We start from the raw sequence: 25,350 nt of genomic DNA, 5'->3' as shown, positions 1-25,350 counted from the left end.
GAGCACAAGGAGCAGGAATGGTTACACTCAGGCCAACGGTTGACATTCTCCACTGTTAATTAAGATACCATGGGATTAGGCTGGGCAGTGGTGGCACACGCTTTTAAGCCCAGTGCTCAGGAGGGAGGCAGAGGCAGGCAGATCTCTGAGTTCAAGGCCAGCCTGGTCTATGGCGTGAATTCCAGGACAGCCAGAGCTACACTGAGAAACCCTGTCTCAGAAAGCAAGCAAGCAAACAAACAAAAAACCCCAAACAAAGCAAAACAAAAGATAACTTGGAATTTTACTATGACTGATACCATGTTTTCTACATTTATGTCCTTAATTGTTTTTGTTTAATTTTAGTGTGCATGTATGAGATGTGTGTGTGTATGTGTGTGTGTGTGTGTGTGTGTGTGTGTGTGTGTGTGTGTGTGATGACTTGTGTGGAGCTCAAAGGACGACTTTCAAAGGTTGGTTCTCCTTCCACCTTCTTGAGGCAGGGTCTCGTTTCTGCTGTGCTGTTAAGCACAGGCTAGGCTGTCTTAAGAGGGCTCTGAGGCTGACCTCAGGTGGTTAGACTTGCTCACACGGCAAGTGCCTTTGTCCACTCATCTGTCATGCAGGTCCTGTTCTCTGCTAAAAGTGTCGTTCTTTTGAATTCAAAACCTAGCACATGTCTACTGTAAAGATCAAATGCAGACATGCTCAAAGAGGAATTAAATTTCTTTCTTACTTCCTTCTTTCAAGTGCATTTCCCTAGGTTATAAGATGCTAGCTGTGTGTCCTTTTCTAAGTTCTCTGTGTGTAGTTGAGTAGTTGTGTTAACGTGATTGTCAACTTGAGGATCTGGAATCACCCAGGAGACAAATCCTGCACTTTTTTTTTTTTACTTGAGAAATAACTTTTGGCTTATATTCAATGAAAAACTTGTATATGTTATCTTGTAACTAGCATCTTGGGTTGTTCTCAAGTTGTATAGTGTGATGCAGTGAAAAGTGTTACTTCAAAAATTATGAGATATGAGATTCCCACCCTGGCTGCTTCGATCAACTCTGTTTTTAGAGAAATGAATCATTATGACCAGGATGCACATCTCTTACATGTAAAATGCAAGATTTATACTTAATGCCACTCAGGGTCATTTGAGCTAAGAAATATAGACAAACAATGATTCAAATCTCATTTTAATTTTTAGTATCACTGTGTAGGAGCATCAGGAGTTATGGATTTTTCTTTCTTTTTTTTCTTTCTCTTTTTTGTTTGTTTATTTTGAGACAGGGTTTCTTTTGCAGCCTTGGCTGTCCTGGAACTAGCTCTGTAGACCAGGCTGGCCTCAAGCTCACCGAGATCTACCTGTCTCTGCCTTCTGAGTGCGGGGATTAATGGTGTACAACACCACTGCCGTGCAATAGTATTGTGTCAGAAGTGGAATTCAGACCCATTACTCCATGTGGAGTCCAGAATCCCCAAACAGTGAAGCTGAGCTTGAGTCTAGTGCCTTAGATCACTTGGGTATCCTGACATGCTGTTTTCTCTCTTTTTCTAGAAAATGATTTACTTCATTTTATTTTATGTGCTTTGGTGTTATGCCTGCATTTATGTCTGTATGAGGGTGTCAAATCCCTTTGAGTTGGATTACAGACAGTTGTAAGCTACCATGTGGGTGCTGGGAATTGAACCTGAGTCTTCTGGAAGAGCAGCCAGTGTGCTTAACTGAAAGTGCCAGGCAGACACCACAACAGCTTCTCAGTCTTCTCTCAGAGATCAGGCCTCAGTTTCGGTTTCCTGAGACTTGAGCAAGCAGTTTCTGGGAGGGCCATGAACAAAAGACATAGTCCTGGCAGTAGTTCCATTTCTGTATGTACTCTGACGACTCAAGGTTCAGCCAGTTGTTTACTGTCTGTGACCCCTCACTAACTTAGAGCTGCATGCATGGGTCAAGGACAGAACCTGGGCCACTGAGTCAGCCTCCACAGTCAGTACATGCTAGGCCAGCCAGCCTCCATGGCAATTCCATGACAAAGCCTGGGACTTGTGCAGGCCTGCCCAAAAATTGATAACTGTAACCCCTAACTAACCCTAGCCATTCTGTTCCTCTGTAGTCTGAGACCCCAAGCCCCCCTTGCTTTAAAAACCCTGCCCCATTGCTACTCAGGGTCTCTCCTGCTCTGCTGCTGCGTCAGACGGATGGAGAAACCTGAGTTAACTCGTAACAATACAAAGACTCTTTGCTTTTACATCAGATTCGGTCTCTTGGTGGTCTTTGGGGGACTCTGGGTACAACATAACCTTTGAGCCATCTCACCAGCTCCGAGTTAAGGAATTTTATACTCTAATAAATACCTTTGGTAACATTGTTTTGGACAAATTAAGTTAGAATTTATTAACTTGTAAAAAAATAACTTTTTGTGTATTAGTAAAGAAGATTGGGAAAAGTCAATAAAACTGTGATTCATTTTCATGTTTACATTTTATTTAAAAGTAATCACAATTTGAAATGGGTGAAGTGACATCATTTCCAAGAAAAGTGCTTTTATACAACTTGGGTAAGTCATGTATACTTGGGAAGTCACACAAGAGAAAATTATTTTGATTTTTAGCAGCTCATCTGAACCTGTGAGTTGTGTAACCAACTACCCTCTAGATGGATAGAAGTGAGTTCCAATCAGGGTACCCCACTCCCTGCTGAGACAGGTGTGCACTACATAGCCCAGGCTGGCCTTAAGCTCATAGAGATCTGTGGGCCTCTGCCTCCCACCAAAGCACTTTTTAATTATCTTGATTGGGAAAGAAAAAATGCCAATCAGTCTATAATGATAATGTAATACAAATATGTCTAAAATTTTATTACATACTAGAAATTATGCAGAATGCTATTGATACAGGGGAATTTGGGGTCCCCTTTTGGGTATCTCATTAATAAAAGGATTTAAGAATTGACTCAAATGGAAATACAAAGACAATTTTATTAGTTTCAAAGAAAAACGTCAGGGCAGGCAAGCTGTAAAACCTTAGCAGCTGCCAGAAGAGGATGATGGAGGAGAGAAGGGAAAAGCCATGCCATGTCAGCTGGCTGCCGGTCAGACACATGCCAGGGACGCCACCACATGGCTAGGATGAAAGCTCTAGAGAAAGAGTGAGGAAGCCCAAAATGTTGGGGTGGTGGGGAAGCCCAGAGTGTTAAGGAAACTTTGCTTAGAAAAAGAGATAAAAAAGAAGAAAAGGAAAAGGTATATTTTTCTGAATAATTCAGAAAAGTGAGCAGATTTACAACCCCCCATGGGTGCAGTTCGTAAGTCGCTGCACTGGGTACAGTGATTCTGGAAAGGAAAAGTGCAGTATCTCATTAAAGGATTAATTAATCCACCCATCTCTTTAGCATGGCTTAAGGTGAGCCCTCCTTTCTAGGGATGATCCCTTAGCCAAAGTGATTGAACCGGCCAAACTGGAATGCTAAGTTTCCATGCAGGCCAGAGATTCCATTCTCCTTAACTGGTTTTTTTTTCCCCCACTCTAACATTAGGAAATGATGGGGAGCAGAGGCACTAATCAATAGTTGAATGCGATGTGATAAGAGCTAGAACAGATATAAAAACATAATCTCAGAGAGGAGGCAATTACTAGTCCCACTTACGACAGGTGAGAAGAGGGAGAAGTGATGTTTAAGAGTACTTGTTCTTGTAGAGGACCTAGGTTTGGTTCTCAGCACCCACACAGTAGCGCATAGCCATCTGTAACTCCAGTTCCAGGGAATCCAGTGCCTCCTTCTGATCTCTGTGGGTACCTGTAGGCAAGCACTCATATATTACACACACACACACACACACACACACACACACACACACACACACATCTTTAAAAAAGTTGAGGAACACATTTCAGAGAAAGTGGAAGTTAGATTAGATCTCAGGAAATCTTACAAGGAACAGATGAGCAAGATCTGTGCTGCAGACAGACATGTTCAGAAGCAGAAATAAGTCTGGAGGTGAGTGTGGTTGCTTGCACCTATAACAGCACTCAGGAGGCTGAAACAGGAGGAGTGCCATGAGTTCAAGGGCAAGCTGGCCTGGAGAATGAGATGCTGCCACAAACAAATCACCGTCAATAACCACTGAAAAATTGGGTAATATGGTTATCTATGCTAGACAGGACACGGTGATTAAGACTACGGAAAATGGCATGCTCTTTACACTGATGTGGAGGAGATCCGTGTGTATATTCTCTTCATGTTGCTAATATAGCATGCTATGTTTGTTGATTTGAAAATAATAGAGCAACTTCAAATTCTTGGAGCAAGCTGCTTTTGATTACAGTATACATATCTTACATATTGCAAGAAAGAATACAAGATTAGAAAGAGTTAACTGTATGAAATTGGAAGTTTCTAGGATGACCAGACTTAGAAAGAATGCAAAAACACTTAAAGGTGAATCATGGGCCAGGCTCTTAAGCAATTGTCAGCACTGTTGATATAGAAAGAGGAAATGGAAGAGTACAATGTGGAATAGTTACATGACTTAGGCTTTAATGAGATCATAGGTTTAGAAATAGGAAACAAGTAATAGATTATTTTTCTGTTCTTTTTCTCTTTCTTATCTTTTCATTTTTTTTTTTTTTTTTTTTTTTTTTTTTTTTTTTTTTTTTTTTTTTTTTTTTTTTTTTTTTTTTTCTTTACTTCTTCATCAAGGATGCATGTGTTCTCTTTATAAAATCTTAAAAAATGTGGAAAATTATATGAGATAGTTTGGGTTGGGGTGTGTGGGGGGGAAGGAACTAAGTTGATAGAATGCTTACCTAGTTCTCATGAAACCTTGGATTTGATCCCAAACACTGAACAAAATTGAGTGGTGGCATGTACCTGTAATCCCAGCACTCTGGTGTTAGGTTGATTAGAAGTTCAAGTTCATTCTCTACTACATAATGAGATCAAGGTCAGTCTGGACTACATTGAGATCCTGTCTCCAAATAAACTGCCCCAGCCAGCAGGGTCTTCAACAGGGACCTGAAGGGAGGGCTGGGGAATGAGAGGGACAAGAGACACAAAGTATGAGAGCAAGACAGGATGTCTGATCAAGCTCCAAAATTTTATTTTCCTCTTTAGGCATATATAGGTGGGGGCAAAGGGGAGCAGGCAGGGAGGGGACCTTAATTATGGGCTGTTCGGCCATCAGGGAATGTTGCTCTGGGGGTTATCTATCTACTCTTGCCTAACTGTCTAACTGCAGCGCGGTCACCTGATTTTTGAGAAGAGGTTCTGGTATCTGTGAGAGGAGGTTATGGTGCTATGGAGACTTAAGCAAGGCCTAGATCTAAGAAAAGAGGAGAGAAGCCCAAATATGGAGGCATGTGTGTCAAGGTCACTTAGGTTTATGGCTCCCGTCAATAAACAAACACCAACAAACAAAAAATAGTGCAATTGTTATCGTAGGTTATACACACTTAATATTTGGACCAGTTTTGCTAAATGTCTTTCAAAGCCGCACTGGACCAATTTATATTCCTGACAATAAATATTTGATAGTAGCAAGTCTCCACATCCTTACCACCCGCATCTATTCTTCTTAAGAATTGAATTTCTTAGGTAAAGTAGACAAATCAGAAGAATAAGTCAACCAGTCAATATAACGAAAAGACGAAGACTGCTACAGATGTTTCCTGCAACAAAATGAGATCAGACTTGGTTTTGGCACTAGCAGTCTGTGCCAGATAAAATGTTTCTAAGTTGTAGTGTTGTAAGTTTACATTGGGGCGCACAAAGAATATATTTGTGGACAGAACTGCTCACACATCACGATGTGTGGCACATCAGAGCCTTCTTATGCTGAGGAATGCTAGATAGCTTTTTAGCACTGTAAGTGGGGCCATTCTGAATATGGAGTCACCAACAAAATTGCAAAAAAAAAAAAAAAAAAAAAAAAAAAGACCCCCCCCCCAAAAAAACCCCCAAAAACAAACAAACAAAAAAAACCACGGTGACAATAGACGGTGCATGGGGCAGTGGCTTATAGTATGTGAACAGAATGAGAAAGCAGAGGTTCATTTTGTTCAACCTCTGTTCTGTTTTATGTTCAGTGACTTTTTTGTTTGTTTTGGCTAAAGGAGAATTGAATTTTTATTTTTAATTCTCCGTTAGAGATAGAGCCCAAGGCCTTGGCAGGCAAGTGCTCCACCACGGGGCATGTATTTGTCATTATTCAAGATGGCGAGCCAGGCGCACCGGTGCGTCCCGGTTTTAGCAGCACTCGGTCAACTGCTGCCGCCCACAGGTGAAGCCCAGAGCCGAAGCCGAGGGGAAGTGACGCAGCGGAAGCCGTCGGCAGCTCAGCCCGCCCCCGTCCCCGCCCCGCCCCCGCGGCGCTGTCGGAGCCAAGATGGCGACCGAGCTGGAGTACGAGTCTGTGCTGTGTGTGAAGCCTGACGTCAGCGTCTACCGGATTCCGCCGCGGGCCTCGAACCGCGGCTACAGGTACGGAGCGGGGCCTGGGCCCGCGCCCGCCGGGGTAACGGGCGTGTCCTTGGGCAGCACGCTCCGGCCCGCGCCGTTGCCTCCGAGCGGTCTCCTGGTTAGCCGAACCACCCAGGCTGCCAGCCTCTCTCTCCCCACTTTTCGTTTCGCTGGAACTCTCTCTTTCGTTTTGTTTTCTTGCTGCTTCCATGCGTCATTCCCCTTGTCCTCCCCATCCCCCATGGGACATCATCTGCTCCTCGTCGTCTGCTTCCATTCATGCCTGCTCCATCTGTTACTCTTCCTGCGACCTTTGGCTTGTAATCCTCCACGCGCGCGCCTGTGCACGCGCACACAGCACGCGCACTCTCTCCCTCTCTTCTCCGACCCCCCCTTCTGATACTCCCTGCACACATAGTGTTGCTGCCCACTGTTTGCATGATATGATGATCTCGCCAATGTCATCATCCTCATCTTTTAGGTTGTGTGTGTATGTGTGCAAGTGCGCGCGCGCCTTCCAATGATTAGCTATTGCGTTTCTCTTCGTGTGTGTGTGTGTGTGTGTGTGTGTGTGTGTGTGTGTGTGTGTGGTGTGTCCGTCCCCACATGATAGCTTTTGATTATGTAGGGATTTCTGTCTTCTTATGATTAGCTATTGCATTTCTTTTCGTGTGTGTGTGTGTGTGTGTGTGTGTGTCCGTCCCCACATGATAGCTTTTGATTATGTAGGGATTTCTGTCTTTCTACCTCCTGATCACCTCTCCTATAGCTTTTCCGGAGTCAGTGCAGCATTTTTGCTCCTAAGGCCCGACACCCTTGTAATCCAGTGACTGAAGGTTTGAGGATGCAGGATGTTAACGGAGTTCAAAGAGAATTCACTGGGATTTGTGTTGGAAACTGTTGAGTCTGAACCCTGGACACTAAATAGCTTTATAATTTATGAACCAATCTCTTAACTTCTCCAGGCCTTAGTTCTCTCATTTGTAAAATTGGAGGAAAGGTAATGTAAGTATACTGTGCACTTCTTATGTACCTCACAGGGTTTTGATTCTCTCCCTCCCTCCCTCCCTCCCTCCCTCCCTCCCTCCCTCCCTCCCTTTTCTCTCTCTTTTTGTTTTTTGAGACAGGGTTTCTCTGAGTAGCCTTGGCTGTCTTGGATCTCATTCGGTAGACTAGGCTAGCCTCTAACTCATAGAGATCTTCCTGCCTCTGCCTCAAGAACGCTGGGATTAAAGTTGTGCACTACCTCCCAGCAACAACATTTTGTTTTTTTAATGATGTATTTATTTATTTTATATTATGTGTATGAATGTTTTGCCTATATGTAAGCATGTGTATGCCTTGTGCTCACAGAGGTCAAAAGATTCCATCAGATTTCCTGGAACTGGAGTCATGGATGTTTGGGAGCCACTGTATGAGTGCTAGCAACTGAACCCTAGTTGCCAGACCAAGAGCAAGTGTTCTTAACCATGGAGCCATTTCTCCAGCCCCCTCACAGGGTTTTTTGGAGAGTAAAATGAAATAATATAATGGACATGAAAGAATGTAGGATAACTAAAGCATTGGAAAATAAAACACTAGTCTTACCCCCTTTCTGACTGACATACCATCCTGGTTTTTCTCTTGGTGGTGTCATTGCCTCTGTTGGAAAGTTATCCTCTCCACAACTCCATTTGCTTCTTAACCAGAGGTTCACTCGTCATTAATCAGTAGCTTGTGTTTGCAGACCTGTGCATTGGCCCCATGGATTGTATCTTTTGACAGAGGTAGTTCTCCTTCAAGGAGCCGTCCCTGAGGCCTGACATTGACCATGAATGAAACTCGGCATGCTTCTTGATGGTAGTCACAGGTACTCTATTATGACCCATCGTGCACATAGCCTTCTGTGAGACACTATACCTGATGCGTTTTGGTTTAGGCCAGCTCTGTGTGGATTTCCACAGCACTTTATGCTCATCTCTATCTCTCCTTTAATGGGTTGTTTAGTTTCCTGTTCTCCAGGGTAGAATGAACAGATTGAAGTCTGTTAAACTTTGTATTTGTATGGACTAGCAGGACCAGGACAGTGTCTGGCACATAGTAGGCACTCAGGAAAAGCTTACTGAAAGAAAAAATTGGGGGCCATCTCAGCAGGTAAAACACTTACTGTGCCAGCTGGAAGACCTGAGTTTGATCCCCCAATCCATGTAAAGGGAGATGGAGAGAAGTAACTTCACAGGTTGTCTTCTGACTGCTCCAAATGTGTTGTGTCATCCTGTGCCCACACACACATACATCATACACACATGGATAATACATTAATAAAGAAGAGATTGGATTATGTAACCTACCCAGTCACTTACGCTAACAGTGACTGTGCTGTTAAGTAAAGTGACTATCTCATGACTTCCTTTAGGGGTTAAGACTTCTAAAATGGTGTCATACACATTGAAATCTTCTATTTTCCTTTTACCTCAAGCCTGTTTACACTCCCCTGCCCCATCTACACCTCCTTTACTTCCTAGTTTATTCACAGTCTTATCTTCTTACCAGGCTACTGCATTGTCCCCTCAAAGCAATTTAATTTTTCTTTTTCCCTTTATCTTTCTGTTTCCTATGCTTGTTTTGACATTTATTATTAAGTAAGGGGCATTCTGTCATTACTTACTTTTACAGAATAGTGACTGAAAAGAGAAAAGTGAAATTGGAAGATGGGAGTGGTGGCACACATCTGTCATCCGAGCACTTGGAGATGGGGGCATGCGGATCAGGAGTTTAAGGTCATCCTTGGCTGCAGGAGGCTCTGTCTCAAAATCTGAAACAAAAACAAAACCAGTGCTGGAGAGAAGGCTCAGTGCTTAAGGGCGTTCTGCTCTCTGCAGAGGGCCTGGCTCCAGTTCCCACACATGCAGTGGGAGGCTCAAAACTGCTGGTAACTCCAGCTCCAGGGCATTGGATACCTTCTGGCTTTCACAGTCATCTGTATGCAGGCACACATAGAGGAAAAAAGCCTTTTTACCCCTCCCCTCCAAAAAACCCATTAAAAAACCAAAATAAGTTTGACTTTACTTTGTGGGAAAGTCACATCTTGAACTTTGAAAATGAACACATTGATACTTAGCATACAAGATCCGCTCACCTTGGATGTCATAAGAATGTGTGTAACGTATGTATGTCATGTGTGTAAGCATATAGTAGGTGCTTGATGGCCGTTACCTTTCTCCTCTCCCTCTCTTTTGTTACTTTTCTTCTCTCCCTCTCCTTTATAAATACTTTTTGATTTGCTAAGGCAAATGAAGAACTGTGAGATTAGTTTTATTTATGTTTTACATAGGGTCTCACAGTGTAGCTTCCTGACTCCAGACTCCCAGAGATCTGCCTGCCTCTGCTTCCCATCTGGTGGAACTTAAAGTTTTCGCAACCATACCTGGCCTGTGAGGTTTGTTTATAGTATCATTAGGACACCAGCAAAACCAAGAATTCTTTAGGCTTGGTTTTGGAGAGGGAGAGGAATTAAGGATCAAAGATGAAGGAAATTGCTGGCATGTATCCATTTATTTATTGAGAATTTGTTAAATATTTAAGGTACTAGATACACAAGATAAAACGACAAGGTATCTGTCCAAAGAAATACAGCTAATAGGCATGTTCCCAATATTTCCCATTTAAACTATATCTGACTGTTGGTGGTAAGACTGCAATAAATAATGATTTATTGAAAAAATTAATAGGGGCGAGCAAGATAGCTGAGTGGGTAAAGGTGCTTGCTGCCCAGCCTGGTGACCGGGACTTGATTCCCGGGACCCGCATGGTAGGAGGAGAGAACAGGTGCCTGAAAGTTGTCATCTGACCTCACATGCATTGCATGGCATGATGTCACAATCCCCACCCCCAAATAAATAAACAAGCCAGCAAGTAAGCAAATGTAATAAAAAAAAAAGTTAATCCATGAGGACTTGCAGAATGTTCTAATCTGGATCAGATTCAGGAACTTGAGTCTTTGAAGGTAGATCATCAAGAGGGAAAGATTATCTTACAGTCTTGTTCAAAAGCTCTGCTGGGGCTGGGGTCTGTGTGGTAGAGTGCTTGCCCAACATACTCAAGGTCCTGGGTTTGATCCCAAACACTGCAAAGACAAAATCCTCTGGTTTGTTTTGGTTAATTTTTCCTTTTAACTTATGTCTTATTAAACTTTCTCTTGTTCAGATGTATCTTGTTACTTTTCTTGCCTATAAGTATTGGTGTTTTGGTTTTTGTTTTTGTTTTGCTTTGAGACAGGGCCTTAACTTTGTAGATCAGGCAAGACTCACACTCCCTATATTGCTGAGGCTTCCCTTGAAGTCACAATATTCCTGCTTTTAATTCCTAAAGGATTTTAGGCAGGCACACCACACTTTGCAGTCTTTGGGTTCATAAGATATAAATTATTAACACATTTCCCCCTTTCTACACCCTTAACAAAATATAATCTGAATTCAGTGTTTTATGGTCTTGGTCATAAATAACATACTAGATTTCACTCAGGCTCATGTAAACACAGATAACAAGGGTCTGGGTTTTCAGATGGTTTGTAAACAGTGGTGTTACAGTTCAGATGTCTTTCCTGAACTTTGCTTCACATTCTCAGCTATCAGCTCCTAGACATCTTCAATTAAGCATATTGAAAATTCAGCCTCCATCTGCCCAGACAGGGTCTACAAATAGCCTTCCTTATTTTAGTCATGTGGCTTCTTTGCTCAGGCTGAACAGTTTGGAGTTTGCCTTGACTTCTCTCTCCCCTGGCCGCCACACCTAACGTTGGCATCAGAAAACCCTGCTGCCTTTACTTTAAATGCATCTAGGATCTAGTTAGTGGCTTCGGCCCCTGTGCCTCCCCAGCCCTTCTCATGACTCACTGCAGCGTTCTTAACTAAGTGTCCTGCTGCCGCCATCACGTCCCGACGTCTCTTTTCCACACGGCAGACACAGTCATCCCCCTGGAATCCAAGGAGGACGGGTCACATAGCTCTAAACCTGTACTAGCTAATTTTTCACTCAGCCTAAGAGCTGCAGTGCGTTTGAAGGCCTGCAAGGCCCTGCATGGTCTGGCCTTTTGGTTTTTCCTTCTCCCCGCGAGCATGCGCTCACCCCAGCACTTCTGCACTAGCCCTGGGCTTACAGTGTTTTCCCGCAGGCACCCAGAAGGAACCTTCACCTGCTCTGCCTTTTTCAAGTGTCGTCCTGAGCCGAGGCCTTTGACAAGTTTCACAGTGTCAGGCCTGAGCTCCTACCTGTGGAGCAGCCTCAGCTCCAGTCTAAAAGCAGGTGGTTATCTCCACAGCCTTAAAGGTGCCACCCTTTATTCCACATTTTTGCCTAACATTTCACCTTCTTGGTGAGGCTACCCTGACTGCTTCCTTTTTGGTGGTGTTGGGGATTGAACCCAGGGCTTGGTGCATGCTAAACAAGCACTTGGCCACTGAGCTTTGTTCTCAGCTTCCGGTCATTCTCTTGAATCCTGTAACCTGTCCCCATTGTCCTAGACTTTCTTATCTGCCTTTACATTTCCTTCTCCTAAAATACTGGTATTTATGCCTCCTTTTTGTTGTTTGTCTTCTGTTGGAATGTAAGCTCTCTGAGGGGAAGAATGTTTTGTTTGCTGTGATATCCTAAGCATCTACTACAATAGTGCCTGCTACTTCATAAGAACCCTGTAAACACAGAAGCTTCTCTTACCCAGGCCATTTCATCTAGTGGATGGACTTTGTTGTCCCCTGAGTAACGAAGCACCATTGGGTAGAAAATTATCTATAGGTAGGAGAGTGGCATCGTAGGAGAAATTGTATTGTTAGAATTTTTTTTTTTTTTTTTTGAGATGGGCTTACTGTGTAGAATAGGGTGGCCCTGAACTACAGAGGTCTGCCTGCCTCTGCTTCTTGATTGTTGGGATTAAAAGCATACACCTTGAAACCCAGCTCAATTTTTATTCATTTATTTATTTATTCATATATTTATTTATTCTTGTATGAGGTATCAGATTAAGGACCTCACAGTCAGGAAATACTGGACCAAAGAAAGATTGAAAACCAGCTGGGCAAACCCCAGGCTCTGCACTCCATGTCTGATGTCAAAATGTTCTTTAGATCTCCAACTCCATTCAGCTCTGTTGACTGCTACACACTTCTTTCTTTGGGCTGGTTCCACTCCCTGTTAGCAGCTCTCTTTGGCAGGTGTCCCACAGCTCTGGCATCTCCAACATCTTGGGTTTTCCAAGGCAATCCAGGCTTCAACGTCACAGCTTCATGTAATGACCTTTTTACTAGGCCGCCATTCAGGGACACCTCTGACACATTTCTTGCCTAAGTGGCTTTCCTTAGGCATGGAGGCACATTCCATGGCTCTGTTCTTCTATCCTTTACTCCAGAACCATATGACTGAAGCTGCCCAGTTCTGCTGCTTCCTGGGCCTGGAACATGGTCCTCTCTTTCAATTACATCTTCACCAGCTTTCTGTCCTTCACTGCCTAGGCTTGGCTGTCCTGAAACTGGCTCTGTAGACCAGGTTGGCCTCAAACTCAGCGATCTGCCAGCCTCTGCCTTCCCAGGGCTGGGATAAAAGGTGTGCCCCACAACACCAAGCTCTGAGCTTTTTTCAGTTCCTTTCACAGACTGAAAACTTAGCTGGGTGGGATCTTGTCCAGAGGTCACCTCTCCCTATGTTCTATTTCTTAATCTCCTTGAACACAAGATTTAGCTTGATTCTACTTCCTGGTGCTCTTTTTCTCCTCAAAATTTACATTTTATTATTTACCCTGGTCAGCTTGCTTCTTTTCATTATAAATCTTTATAAATATGAAAACTAGTAACCACACAACAGAGTTTATACTAGGCTATTTTGAGATTTCTCCTGTCAACGGAATCAATCCAGAACTCTTCACGTTAGCCTCAGGCATTCTCTTTGGACGAGAGCAAAAAGCAGCCACTTTCTTCACCAGAATATCTCAAGAGCTATCTCTAGGCGACATAATGATTCTCCTCTGAAACCTCTTGAGCTCCCCTGACAGTTCAAATAACTCTTAGCTCCTCTGTCTTCCATGCTCCTGCTATTATGGCCAATTAAGCAGTGCTTAAAACATTCCACTGCTTTCATAACCCAAAGTACCAAAGTCTAGATTCCTCCAAATAAAAACACAGACAGGCCAGTCACAGTAGTACCCCAGCCCCTGGTACCAGCTCCTGCCTTAGTTAGGGTTTTTATTGCTGTGAAGAGACACCATGACCACAGCAACTCTTACAAAGAAAACATTTAGTTGGGGTGGCTCTCTTACAGTTTCAGAGGTTCAGTCCATTATCATGGTGGCGTACAGGTAGACATGGTACTGTAGCTACATCTTGCAGGCAGCAGGAAGTCGATTGAGACACTGGGTGGTATCCTGAGCATAGGAAACCTCAAAGCCTGCCCCCACAGTGAAACACTTCCTCCAACAAGGCCATACCCACTCCAACAAAGCCATATCTCCTAAGTGTCCCTCTCTATGAGATTATGGGGGCCAATTACATTCAAACTACCATGGAGTTTCTCTGTAACAGCCCTGGCTGTCCTGGAACTTGATTTGTAGACCAGGCTGGTCTTGCACTCACATAGATTCACCTGCCTCTGCCTCCCTAATATGGGAATTAAAGGCCTGTGCCACCACGTCTGCACTAGATATTAAAACTTGAGGCCCCAGTTTAAGGGGAGCTTGAGTTATTTCTCACGATTATTTAATCGGCAGAAAGAATAAGCCCTCTAGCACAGGAAAACAAATATGGGCACTGGAAACCCAGCACTCTGAAGGCAGAGGCAGGAGGATTTCTGAGTTTGAGGCCACCCTGGTCTACAGAGTGAGTTCTAAGACAGCCAGGGCTACACAGGAAAGTCTGTCCTGAAAAAAAAACAAAACAAAAGGAATGTACTTGAGTCCTCAGGCTTGTCATTTTCCTTTCGTAGGGCATCTGACTGGAAGTTAGACCAGCCTGATTGGACTGGTCGCCTGCGAATCACTTCAAAAGGGAAGGTCGCCTACATCAAACTGGAAGATAAAGTCTCAGGTAAGTGCAGGGGCCCCTCAAACATGGGGTGCTGTGCTGGTGTGCTTCTGTCAGCCCCTCAAATTGGGGACTGGCATGGAAAAACACCTGTTAAGTGGAGTTAGCTTTTCTTCTGCTGCTCATGGAGTTCTTTCTTGCTGTTAGGGGAGCTCTTTGCTCAGGCACCAGTAGAGCAGTACCCTGGTATTGCTGTGGAGACGGTGACAGACTCCAGCCGCTACTTTGTGATCAGGATCCAGGATGGTACCGGTAAGAGAGCTGGGGTTTTCAGGGGATAAGGTCAGGAGATAGTGAATGCACTCTAATACAAGCGTGTCCTTATTACAGTTCTCTTCCTCTCGATAACTTTCCTTCCTTCTTTTTCAAAGTTGCTATGGTTTTATAGATAAGAGTCTTAAGTGCAGTTGAGTTTAAGCTAAATTAATCAAAATGATTATTTAGCAAAAGAGAGCATGTTATAATTGCTGTGGTGGTTTTGATGGGGGCCTTGGATCATCCATTTCTAGGGCAGTAGTTCTCAGCCATTTCAGGTTTTTTTTTTTTTTTTAAAGATAGAGTCTTACTATGTTGTAGTCCTGGCTGGCCTTGAGCTTGTAGTGTATGTCAGGCTGGCCTGGAACTCAGAGACTGGCCTGCCTTTGCTGGGCTTAAAGACATGCACCACCACGCCCGGCCTCTTCAGACTTTTTTTTTTTAATTTTTATTTATTTATTTATTTATATTTTATGTATGAGTGCTCTACATGTATGCCTGCATGACTGAAGAGGGCATCAGATCCTCTTATAGATGGTTATAAGCCACCATGTGGTTGCTGGGAATTGAACTCGGGTCCTCAGGTCCTCTGGAAAAGCAGCCAGTGCTCTTAACCATTGAGCCATCTCTCCAGCCCCTTCTTCAGACTTTTTAGTAGGTTGGTAACCAAAGACAATAAATATTTTTGGCTTTGTGGGCCAAGTTGTAACTGCCTCTCCCAGTTTGGTGGTTGCAGGGTGAAGTTGCCATGGACACATCTATCCAAGTCGATGTGGCCATATTTCAGTGGAACTTCATTATCATGATATGTTTCAGCTTCAACTTATGTTATTATATGTGGATGTAAATATAGATTTAGTGTTTTACAAAAAAAAAAAAGAACTTCATTTTCAGACTTATACCGTGTGGGAAGAGTTAGCTTTCGGCTGCATGTTATCTGCTGACTGCAGGTCTGTGAGAAAATACTGAGCAGATTTTCTGCAGTTCGTGTGACATGTATTTCTCTGGTAGGCAGAAGTTGTCATAAGGAACATGTTTTCTGAGATTCCTCCTTTTCACAGGTCGTAGTGCGTTTATTGGCATTGGCTTCACAGATCGGGGGGACGCCTTCGACTTTAATGTTTCTTTGCAAGATCACTTCAAGTGAGTGAAGCTTGTCCTTAGATTTCAGGGTAGATAATTACGGGGTGCTGCTTCTGTGTGGTGTTTCTGTCACCACATGGTTTATTCAGCCGTCTTTTCTTTACCTTTTCCTTATCTTTGTACCTGTTCCCATCTGTCCATACAGCCTGTATTAATATTTCAAATCTGTGGGCGGTGGTTTGTGTTGACCCTTGTTTTTACCTGTGGGGAATTTGCCCTTACTTTGAAAAGGTGGTGGAGGGTGGCGCAGCGGCAGTAGCCACTCCGTGGACCGGTGTTTGCCAGTCTTGTCAGGCTGTGGCCGCTGTGTTTTGTGCCTGTATTTCCTCAACCCAGCTGAGTTTGGCACAGCTGTCGTGAGCAGCACCTAGCGCCACATCACTTCCTGGCTCTAGGACAGTGTAGCTTTCTCTCTCTTTATCACTCGGGACTCTGAAATCTAAAGCCCAGAGATGGAACCTGCAAGGCCATGGTGACTACCACATCTTCTTTGGGCAGTGCTCTGCCACAGGGCTGAGAACTGTTGGGAGGGCTGGATCTACCTCGCATTCCGCCTTGCTCCTCTCCCTGAACCCAGCGGCCTCTCTCGGATAGTTCCCCTTTTCTCTCTCTGTCTTTGGATCCCCACTCTGCTCTCTGGAATCCAGTTCATCTGAGTGAGATACAGCCAGATTTGTGTCAGACTCTGCGTCAGGGAATTCCAAACTGACTGAGATCATTTATTTCCCCAAAGGTGGGTCAAGCAAGAAACTGAGATTTCCAAAGAATCCCAGGAAATGGATAATCGTCCCAAGTTGGATTTAGGCTTCAAGGAAGGACAGACTATTAAGTTGAGCATTGGGGTAAGTGATTTCTTTATTTTTATTTTATGTGTATGGGTGTTTTCCTGCATATGTTTATGCACCACAGGCATGCAATGTCTGTGGAGACCAGAAGAGGGTGTTGACTCCTCTGGACGGGAGGTCCACATGGCTGTTAGCTGCTGTGGGGGTTGTGGTGCTGGGATTCAAACCTGTGTCTTCTGGAATAGCAGCCAGTGCTATTTACTGCTGAGCCATCTCTCCAGCCCCTATTTTCTTTTGGGAGACAAGGTATCAGTGTATATAGCCTGGTTGACCTGGAATTTGCTGTGTAGATCAGGCTAGCCTTGAATTCACATACCTGCCTGCTTGTTTCCGGAGTGCTGGGATTTAGGGTGTATGCTGACTATCAGTTTTGTTTTTCAATTATTTTCCTGTTATTCTTTAGGTCAGTGACACACCTCTCTCTCTTTTGTAGAACATTACAACCAAGAAAGGAGGTGCTTCTAAGCCCCGGGCCACAGGGTCTGGGGGCCTGAGCATACTCCCGCCTCCCCCTGGAGGCAAAGTCACTATTCCCCCGCCATCCTCCTCAGTCGCCATCAGCAACCACGTCACCCCACCGCCGATTCCAAAATCTAACCATGGAGGGAGTGATGCAGGTAAATCTAATGTTTAACTCTGGAAATTACCTTCAGCTTTGGTGTAAATGGATAATAGCCATTTGCCAAGGAGTTTTTGCTAGGAAATTGCTTTGGTACTGACATGGTGATTTTGGCAAGGGACTAATTTTTCTGGTAAAGTGGTGTCTAGTAGGTACTTTGATAGAAGTCCTGTGGTTATTTAAAAGACTGTTTCTGCGCTGGAGAGGTGGTCAGAGTATCAATGCTGCTCTACAGAGGGCGTGAGTGAGCTTCCCAGCCCCTACACAGGTCAGGCAGCTCCAGAGCATCTGAGGCCTCTGACCTCTGAGGGTATGGGTACTCACGTGTACATACCCACATACAGACACACACGCACATAATTAAAAATAGTAAAATAATGAGGATAAAAAGGACTCTGTCCTTCATTGTTGGTTAGATGCTAGAAGGCTTGAGTGAGAGGTATGAAATGGTTTGACTATGGCTTTACTACTCCAGTCGGAATGCAATTGGTAAACATTACTGAAGCTCTCTTTAAAAAGTTATTATTCATTTACTTTCGGGGTTGGAGAGATGGCTCAGCAGTTAAGAGCACTGACTGCTCTTCCAAAGGTCCTGAGTTCAATTCCCAGCAACCACATGGTGGCTCACAACCATCTATAATGGGATCTGAAGGTCTCTGGCATGCATGTAGTTGGAGCACTCATACCTAAAAAAATACATAAATAAATAAAATTTTAAAAAATTATTTACTTTCAATTAATTTCAATTTTTTTTTTTGAGACAGGGTCATATGTAGCCCAGGCTGGCCTTGAATGTGCTGTGTAACTGAAGATGACCTTGAATTCCTGCCCATTTCCCAAGTGCTGGGATTATGAGTGTGTGCCAGTACATGGCTTAAATTCTTTACGTCTCAGTGTGCTTGCTTGCAAAATGGAGGTGAAAGACTACTCCAGGTTGGTGAGGTTGATGCTGTACAGTGCCTAGCACAGCTCTGGAGCACAGAAGCCATTCTGTAAAAAGACGACATCAAGGCCTGTGCATGTTTGTGGTCTTCCAGTCAGGTGGTAGCCCACACATGCGGTGCAGCACTTAGGAGGTTGAAGCCGGAGGCTCTCAAGTCTGAGCCTGCATGGCCACATAGTGAGCTCCAGACCAGCTGGATCTGTGACGCTCTACTCAAACAGAAACCAACCAAACAACATTAATGTTTGTCCTTACTGACCAGAGGGAAAATAGCAGATGTAGTTGTATTTCCTCATTTGAAAGGCAAGACTATAAGCAATCAAAGGAATTACTTTCTTTTTTTTGTTGTTTGAGGGGATGTTACGGTGTAACCCAGGCTGGCCTAGAGAACTCACTAAGAAATGAAAGTCTGTCTGTGTGTGTGTGTATTCATATATAGATATACATTTATACATTTAATATTAGAAAACTGGGTATTAGAATTTGGTAGTTTTTTGTTCGTTTTTTGTTTTTGTTTTTCAAGAAAGGATTTCTCTTTGTATCCCTGGCTGGCCTCGAACTCACAGAGATCCTCCTGCCTCTGCCTCCTGAGTGTTGGGATCAACTTAGTCATCAAACGAGGGAATATAAATGAAATAACTTAAAAACTGTGACCATACAGCTGAAGATTAGTTTTTTAATTAAACTTTTTATTTTGAGAATTAAAGATTCATACACATTATAAGAAAGGAAGTGGGTGTGGTGCTGCACACCCCAAATCCCAGAACTTTGGAGGTAGAAGCAGTTCAGTGTCATCCAAAATGACATAACTTCTGGGTCATCCTGGTCTATTGGGACTTTATCTCAAATTTAAAAAAGAAAAAAAAGGAAAGAATCTGTATCCTCTTTGTTTAGTATCCCTCACTACTATCATCTTACAAGACTTCCTTTTGACTGTCATAGTCAGGAAATTAACATTGACATTGTCTTCTAATCTTGAAGTTTCTCATTCTGTGTACACGTCTGCATAGGTAGGTGGCTTTGGGTTTGTGCAGTTTTGCCCTATGTAGGTTCATGGACCCACTGTGATGGTCAGGCTGTAGCACAAGTCTGTATCACTTTTAGTCTTTTATTTTAAAAGATTTATTGTTGTTATTATTATTATTTGCTTAGTTTGTTTTTGTTTTTGTTTGTTTTTGAGACAGGGTTTCTCTGTATAGCCCTGGCAGTCCTGGAACTCACTTTGTAGACCAGGCTGGCCTCAAACTCAGAGATCCTCCCGCTTCCTCCCGAGTGCTGGGATTAAAGGTATGTGCCTTCTGGCTAAGATTTATTATTTTTAACGTTAAGTGCAGGTCCCCCAGAGGCCAAAGGCATTGAGCCCCTGGAGCTGGAGTTAGAGATGGTTGTGAGCCACCAGACTTAGGGACAGAGAACCTGGGTCCTCTGGAAGAGCAGCACTTGAGAGAGAGAGAATGTTCTTAACCATTGAACCATTTCTCCAGCCTCACTCTAAGAACCTTTGGTGTGTCACCTTTATAACCACACCCGTCTGAGCCTTCCTTCTCCCATCCCTGACTCTTGGCAATCTCTCATCTGCTTTGTGTTTATATAAAGCTATTGCTTTAGGACTGTTAGGTAAGTAGAATCATACAGTTTGTAAACTTTTGGGGATTGGCTATTTTCACTTAGTGTGAGTCTGTAGAGATACACCCCAAGTTGTCCTATATGTCAGGTTTTTTCTTTTTATTGCCGAGTATATGTATTTACTGCAGTGTTTCTAACCGTCACCTAAGAGCATCTGAACTGTTTCCAGTTTTGAGTGATTATATGATTTTATGTGAACATGTGTTAAACTCCACCCCCACCCCCTTCAGATATCCTTTTAGATTTGGATTCCCCTGCTCCTGTCACGACTTCAGCACCAGCTCCAGTTTCTACAAGCAGTGACTTGTGGGGAGACTTCAGCACTGCATCCAGGTAATAGACACAGTGCACCCAGCAGCCTCTCCCTTAGGGTGGAGGCCAGTGGTTCTCAACCTTCCTAATGCTGTGACTCTTTAGTACAGCTCCTTCTGTTGTGGTGATCCCCAACCATAAAGTTATTTTCCTTGTTACTTCATAACTGTAATTTTGCTACTGTTATGAAGCATATGTAAATATCTGATACGTGACTCCCGTGAAAGGATTGTTCAACCTCCATAGGGGTTGTGACCCACAGGTTGTGAATCATTGTTGTAGAGGATGTGTACCGTTAGGAAAGCAACTGCCATCTTGGGGGTTTCAGTCTGAGTTCCAGGGAAACAAGGAAGAAGGGCTGGGACTAGTGGGTAAGAAAGCTCAGGGAGCGGCTGACGTGCGGTTCAGGCCCTGGGAAGTGGGCTTGGTGTGAGGAGTTCTTTCACACATTCTGACAGCAGTTTTAGAGACTCGGAAGTGAAGACTGGAACCCCGTCTTCACTGATGTGCCAACTTGGCTTTCTGTCTCGTCCTGTCTTGCAGCTCTGTTCCAAACCAGGCACCGCAGCCATCCAACTGGGTCCAGTTTTGAGTATCTTTGGCAAGATGTTAAGGACACACTTGAAGAATAAAAATGACCTCGAGGGCACCGTTCTGTGAGGGAGTTGGGACCGCTTCATTTCCCAGAACCAAAATCCGTGGACAATCTTTTCCGTAGCTTCTCTGTTGCTTCCAGGCTGGATTTTTTTGTTACCTCTGTGTTACTTGCTGTACAACCAGGAGACATCTGCTGTTTCCTGCTCACAACCAAGGCAGAGGAGTAGCAGAAATTATCACACTGGCCGACTGCAGAGTTCAGAAGGCCAGCTTTGGGAGTGACCTCTGACATCTATAAATTCTTGAACTTACTTCAGAATCATCTCATGATTCTTGTGTATCTTTTTGTGATGCCCTAGTTAGCAATTTCAGGAGAGGCAAATGCCTTGGAACTGTCTTTCCCACTAACCGAAGACTAAAAGTGGGTGGTCGGGCTTCAGTGCTTACAGAGTTAGAATTTTCATGGGGGTAGGTTTGCAGAAAGATCAACTGGGTCTCTTCTGTAAGGCCTCCTTTAGGCTTACACCATTTAGTGAGCATCCAGTGCTGGCCACAGCACCCTCACCTTGTGTGTTTACATGTCTTTTCCTTTGATAAAAGGCACCCCGCTGTTTTCTACTTGTTGAACAGTGCAGCATCTTTGATGGTGGATATTTCTGAGATGAAGGAGGATCAAGGGGCTATGCTTTCCAAGTTGTAGTCTCCAGAAGTGTTTTTGCTGCTTTTGAAGCATAGCATTACTTTTGACTCACCCTGTGTGTGACCTAACGGTTTACCGAGTTTGAACTTGATGTGTAGAGCAGAGAGGTGGAGGCACTCAGCTCTCCTGCAGTACCCACATGCCTTGCTGCCTGGTCTGGATCCCTTCTCATAAGCATTTTTTTCAGTCCATTTAGCCGTCCACGGAAGCTGCTGTCATATAATTGTCAGTGTGAGGAGGTTAAGTCACAGCTTTACCTGTGACAGCCTTCGCCCCAGGCTTTGATACCCAGCTAGGATGTCCTAAAGCAAGTTGCTGTCCCCATCACTTTCCTTTCCCTCTGCCCACCATTCCTTTTGGGTACTGTCCATTTGTTTGTTGGGCAATTGGAGGATGGGACGGGAGGATTTACATTGTTCTGTGAGCATCTGTTTGGATATGTACCTTCTGGCTGAAGAGAGTCCTTATATTTAATTTCAAATACATTATTTCCCCTGGATATTTTTCTTAGCTTTTTCAAACTTGGGGTCCATTTGTTTCACATTGCCTCCCCTTTCCAGGCAGCTCTCTTCTTGCAGAGCCATGGCAGGACATTTAAGGTTCCAATAAAAACACTAAGAGGAAAATATAGAAAATATAGTGACTAACTATTGGGAAACCTATTTTCTCAATCTTCCTCCATTTTGTGTTCTTTGTATTCTTAAGATGATAATATATTATGTATTTGAATTGCTGAAAATGAAGTTGAAGATATATGTATATAAAGCGTATGCTGTATTGGTGCAATAATGGTAATTAAAGATACGAAAAAAGGTGTTGTTTTCATCTTTTGGTTTTTCTCTCTCTTCACTAGTGGTAGGATTTAAACCCAGGGCTTTGTGCATGCTAGGCAAGCATTTTACTACTTAGATGCATTCCCAGCCCCATTTGTCTTTTTAGTTTAACTGGACCAGGACAAACGGGCCAGCAAGTAGTAAGAGGCCCAGGTACTTGTCACTCTTGAAGAAACAGGGCTGTGGCAGACACTTACCACCACCTAACTCCCCCTCCCCGCTTCAGCACTTACTATCCAGGACCACTGAACCAGAGGAATACGGAAAAGGGCCCTGATGATCATTGGAGCAGTGACACTTGGCTGTGGCATCAAAAGCACAGACACAGTTGATAGGCGCTTCTGAGCATGTGCAGAGCCTGGGTTCAGGCCTCAGCACCACATAACACTGGACACGGTGCATGCCCGTGATCCCAGCACTCATGGAAACAAGCAGGAGAACCAGAAATTCATCATCTCTTGGCTACATAGGAGTCCAAGAAGCAGTTTCTGTATAATGTTAGAAACACTCAACAAAAGACAACATAATGGAAAAATTGAGAATTACTAAATACCTTAGGGGGATAACATCCAAAAAGTATAGGGAATTCTTATCACTCCAACAGAACAATAAAATAATCTGCCTTGAAAATGATCCAAGGACCTGTGATACGTGGTTTTGAAGTGATTCTGCATACCTGCTTGTACCCAAGTGACATTGTGTTGGTATGGAATGTGACCCCTCATGAGAGTGGCATGCCGAGAGTCACTTGCCTCAGCCACTGAACTTCAAGACAAACCCAAGGTTTTCCCAGAGATTGGCATTTAGGCGGGGGCAGCGCTGTCTGGTAGCTTTTGAAGTACCCTGTGGTCTTCCCAGGCCTGGTCGTGTCATGCCCTTGTGCTGGGTTGCCTCTGTTGGTTAGCTGGACACTTCCCAAGGACAGAAGGCTGTCCTTGTTGCAGGATATTTGATCACACTGTGAAGCCCGAGATTGTGTATTTACTGGAAAAACCTGTTTTTTGTGTGGTGTGGCTCAGCCCTAGCACACACCTTTAATCCAAAAGCTTTCTGCTTGAATATTGTAAATGGGATTAAATAAAGTCAACCATAGGTCAAAGAGGCGGAGCAAGCAACAGGAAGTGAAGATAGGGTTATTAAGAAAAAAAAAACAGAGTAAGAGGGAGTCAGGAGGACAGATAGACAAACAGGAAGTAGAAGGGAGGGACATTCAGTTTGAGTTTTGTTTGAGATGGTGGAGGAGGAGGAGGCTTCTGGGACATGGCAGAGGAAGAAGGACAGCTGGGTGCTTTCTTTGCCTCTCCGAGCTAGCAGGCTTTGACTCCAGCATCTGGCTCCGGAGTCTATTGGTAAAATTGGACAATTGAGATTTTGTTAAAAACAACAATTACTCAAACTTCAACCCAATTTTAGATGCACAGAGCCCTGCTTCCATCCGATGGAGTGGCTTAAACTGTAAGAATTGGAATATAAACACTGAGATGGGCCCACGTTTATAATGTACCTCCTTTGTCAAGTGTCTTCCACACTGAAGGTATTGTGAAAAGGAGAAAACATGTTTTTATTGTATGGAAATAAAGCATGACTAGTATCAAGTCAAAAAGGAGGCCCGTGAGGTGGCTCAGCAGGCGAGTGCTCGCCAACAAGCCTACTGAACTGACCCTGGTCCCCAGGACCAGCAGTGTAGGAGAGAATTAATCTGTACGTTATCTTCTGACGACACGTGTGCCATGGACACTGTACTGCCTGGGTTCTTTTGTCTACTTGACACAAGCTAGAGTCATCAGAGAGGAAGGAACCTCAGCTGAGGAAATGCCTTCTTGAGATCCAGCTGTAAGACATTTTCTCATTTAGTGGTCAATGGGGGCGGGCCCAGCCCATTATGGGTGGTACCATTCCTGGGCTGGTGGTCCTGGGTTCTATAAGAAAACAGGTTGAGCAAGCCATGGGAAACAAGCCAGTAAGCAGCTCCCTTCCATGGCCTCTGCATCAGCTTCTGCCTCCAAGTACCAGCCCTATCCTGACTTCCTTTGATAACGAACAGTGATACGGAAATGTAAGCCAAATATGCCCTTTCCTCCCCAACTTGCTTTTGGGTCATGGTATTTCGTCAGAGCAATAGAGACCCTAACTAAGACAGACAGACACACTCATAAAATGTAAACAATAATAAACAAACAAATAAATAAAGAGCAAGTGTTAGGCTGGCAAGATGGCTCAGTAGGTAAAGGGGCTTACTCAGGCCTGAAGACTTGAGTTCAATACCTGAAGCCTAAATGATGGAAGGAGAGAACCTAGTCCTGTAGATGGTCCTCTGAGCTCCACTCTTGCGCTGTGGCTGGCACATGTTCACACACATATGTGGACACATACACAGTAAATACAGCAAATATTGGCGAAGAGCGCAGAAAAGGGACACCTTTCATATTGTTGGTGAGAAAGCAGATGTCCCAGCCATTACTGGTAACAGTATACAGTTCTTCAAATTAAAAACAGGTTAAGAGCATTTGCTGTTCTTGCAGGGGACCTGGATGAACTCCAGGAGATCTGATGCCCTCTTCCGACCTCTGCAGGCACCTGCACACACGGGGTGCACATACATACACTTAAACATAAATGGATCTTAAAAAATAAAAACAACTATATGTGATCCAGGAATCTGTCTTCTGGGTAAATATCTCAGAGAGATTACCTATCTACCAGAAATGTATATATAACATGTATTCTTTATAACTTTTTACTTAAAGACTTATTATTATTTATTGTTATTGTTTTGTGTGTGTGTCTGTGGAGGTCAGAAGAAAGCCCCAGGTGCCTGTGAACTGCCTGACATGGGTGCTAGAAACTGATCTCAGGTCCTCTGTGAAAGCAGAGAGCATTGCAACTGTTGAGCCATCTTTCCAGCACTTTTTAAATTAACTAAACAATATTCTTCTTGGTGTGTGAGGTATGCCTCTGTGTGTGGTTGTGGGGTATCCACCAGAGAAGATGGCCCAGACATGGGT

The 25,350-nt window shown here is 43.8% G+C and overlaps 1 protein-coding gene across 1 annotated transcript; it reads left to right on the top strand.

Moving 5' to 3' along the window:
* Positions 1-6,324: 6,324 nt before the first annotated feature.
* Positions 6,325-22,337, top strand: Necap1 (NECAP endocytosis associated 1). Its single transcript, XM_028857831.2, has 8 exons — positions 6,325-6,448; positions 14,375-14,475; positions 14,620-14,724; positions 15,789-15,870; positions 16,604-16,712; positions 17,149-17,332; positions 20,134-20,236; positions 20,759-22,337. The coding sequence occupies exons 1-8, from the start codon at positions 6,354-6,356 to the stop codon at positions 20,805-20,807; spliced, it is 828 nt and encodes a 275-aa protein (XP_028713664.1). The 5' UTR covers positions 6,325-6,353; the 3' UTR covers positions 20,808-22,337.
* Positions 22,338-25,350: the final 3,013 nt, after the last annotated feature.

The sequence above is a fragment of the Peromyscus leucopus genome, chromosome 3, assembly GCF_004664715.2.
Source record: "Peromyscus leucopus breed LL Stock chromosome 3, UCI_PerLeu_2.1, whole genome shotgun sequence".
In the NCBI taxonomy this organism is placed as follows: Eukaryota; Metazoa; Chordata; class Mammalia; order Rodentia; family Cricetidae; genus Peromyscus; species Peromyscus leucopus.
This window is presented reverse-complemented; position numbering and strand designations above follow the sequence as displayed.

Bases quoted from the DNA above. Each gene is read 5' to 3' on its own strand.
- Necap1 (XM_028857831.2), top strand. From the start codon at position 6,354: ATGGCGACCGAGCTGGAGTACGAGTCTGTGCTGTGTGTGAAGCCTGAC. The intron at 16,713-17,148 runs GTAAGTGATTTC...TCTCTTTTGTAG, and splicing joins CTATTAAGTTGAGCATTGGG to AACATTACAACCAAGAAAGG. The intron at 17,333-20,133 runs GTAAATCTAATG...CACCCCCTTCAG, and splicing joins CCATGGAGGGAGTGATGCAG to ATATCCTTTTAGATTTGGAT.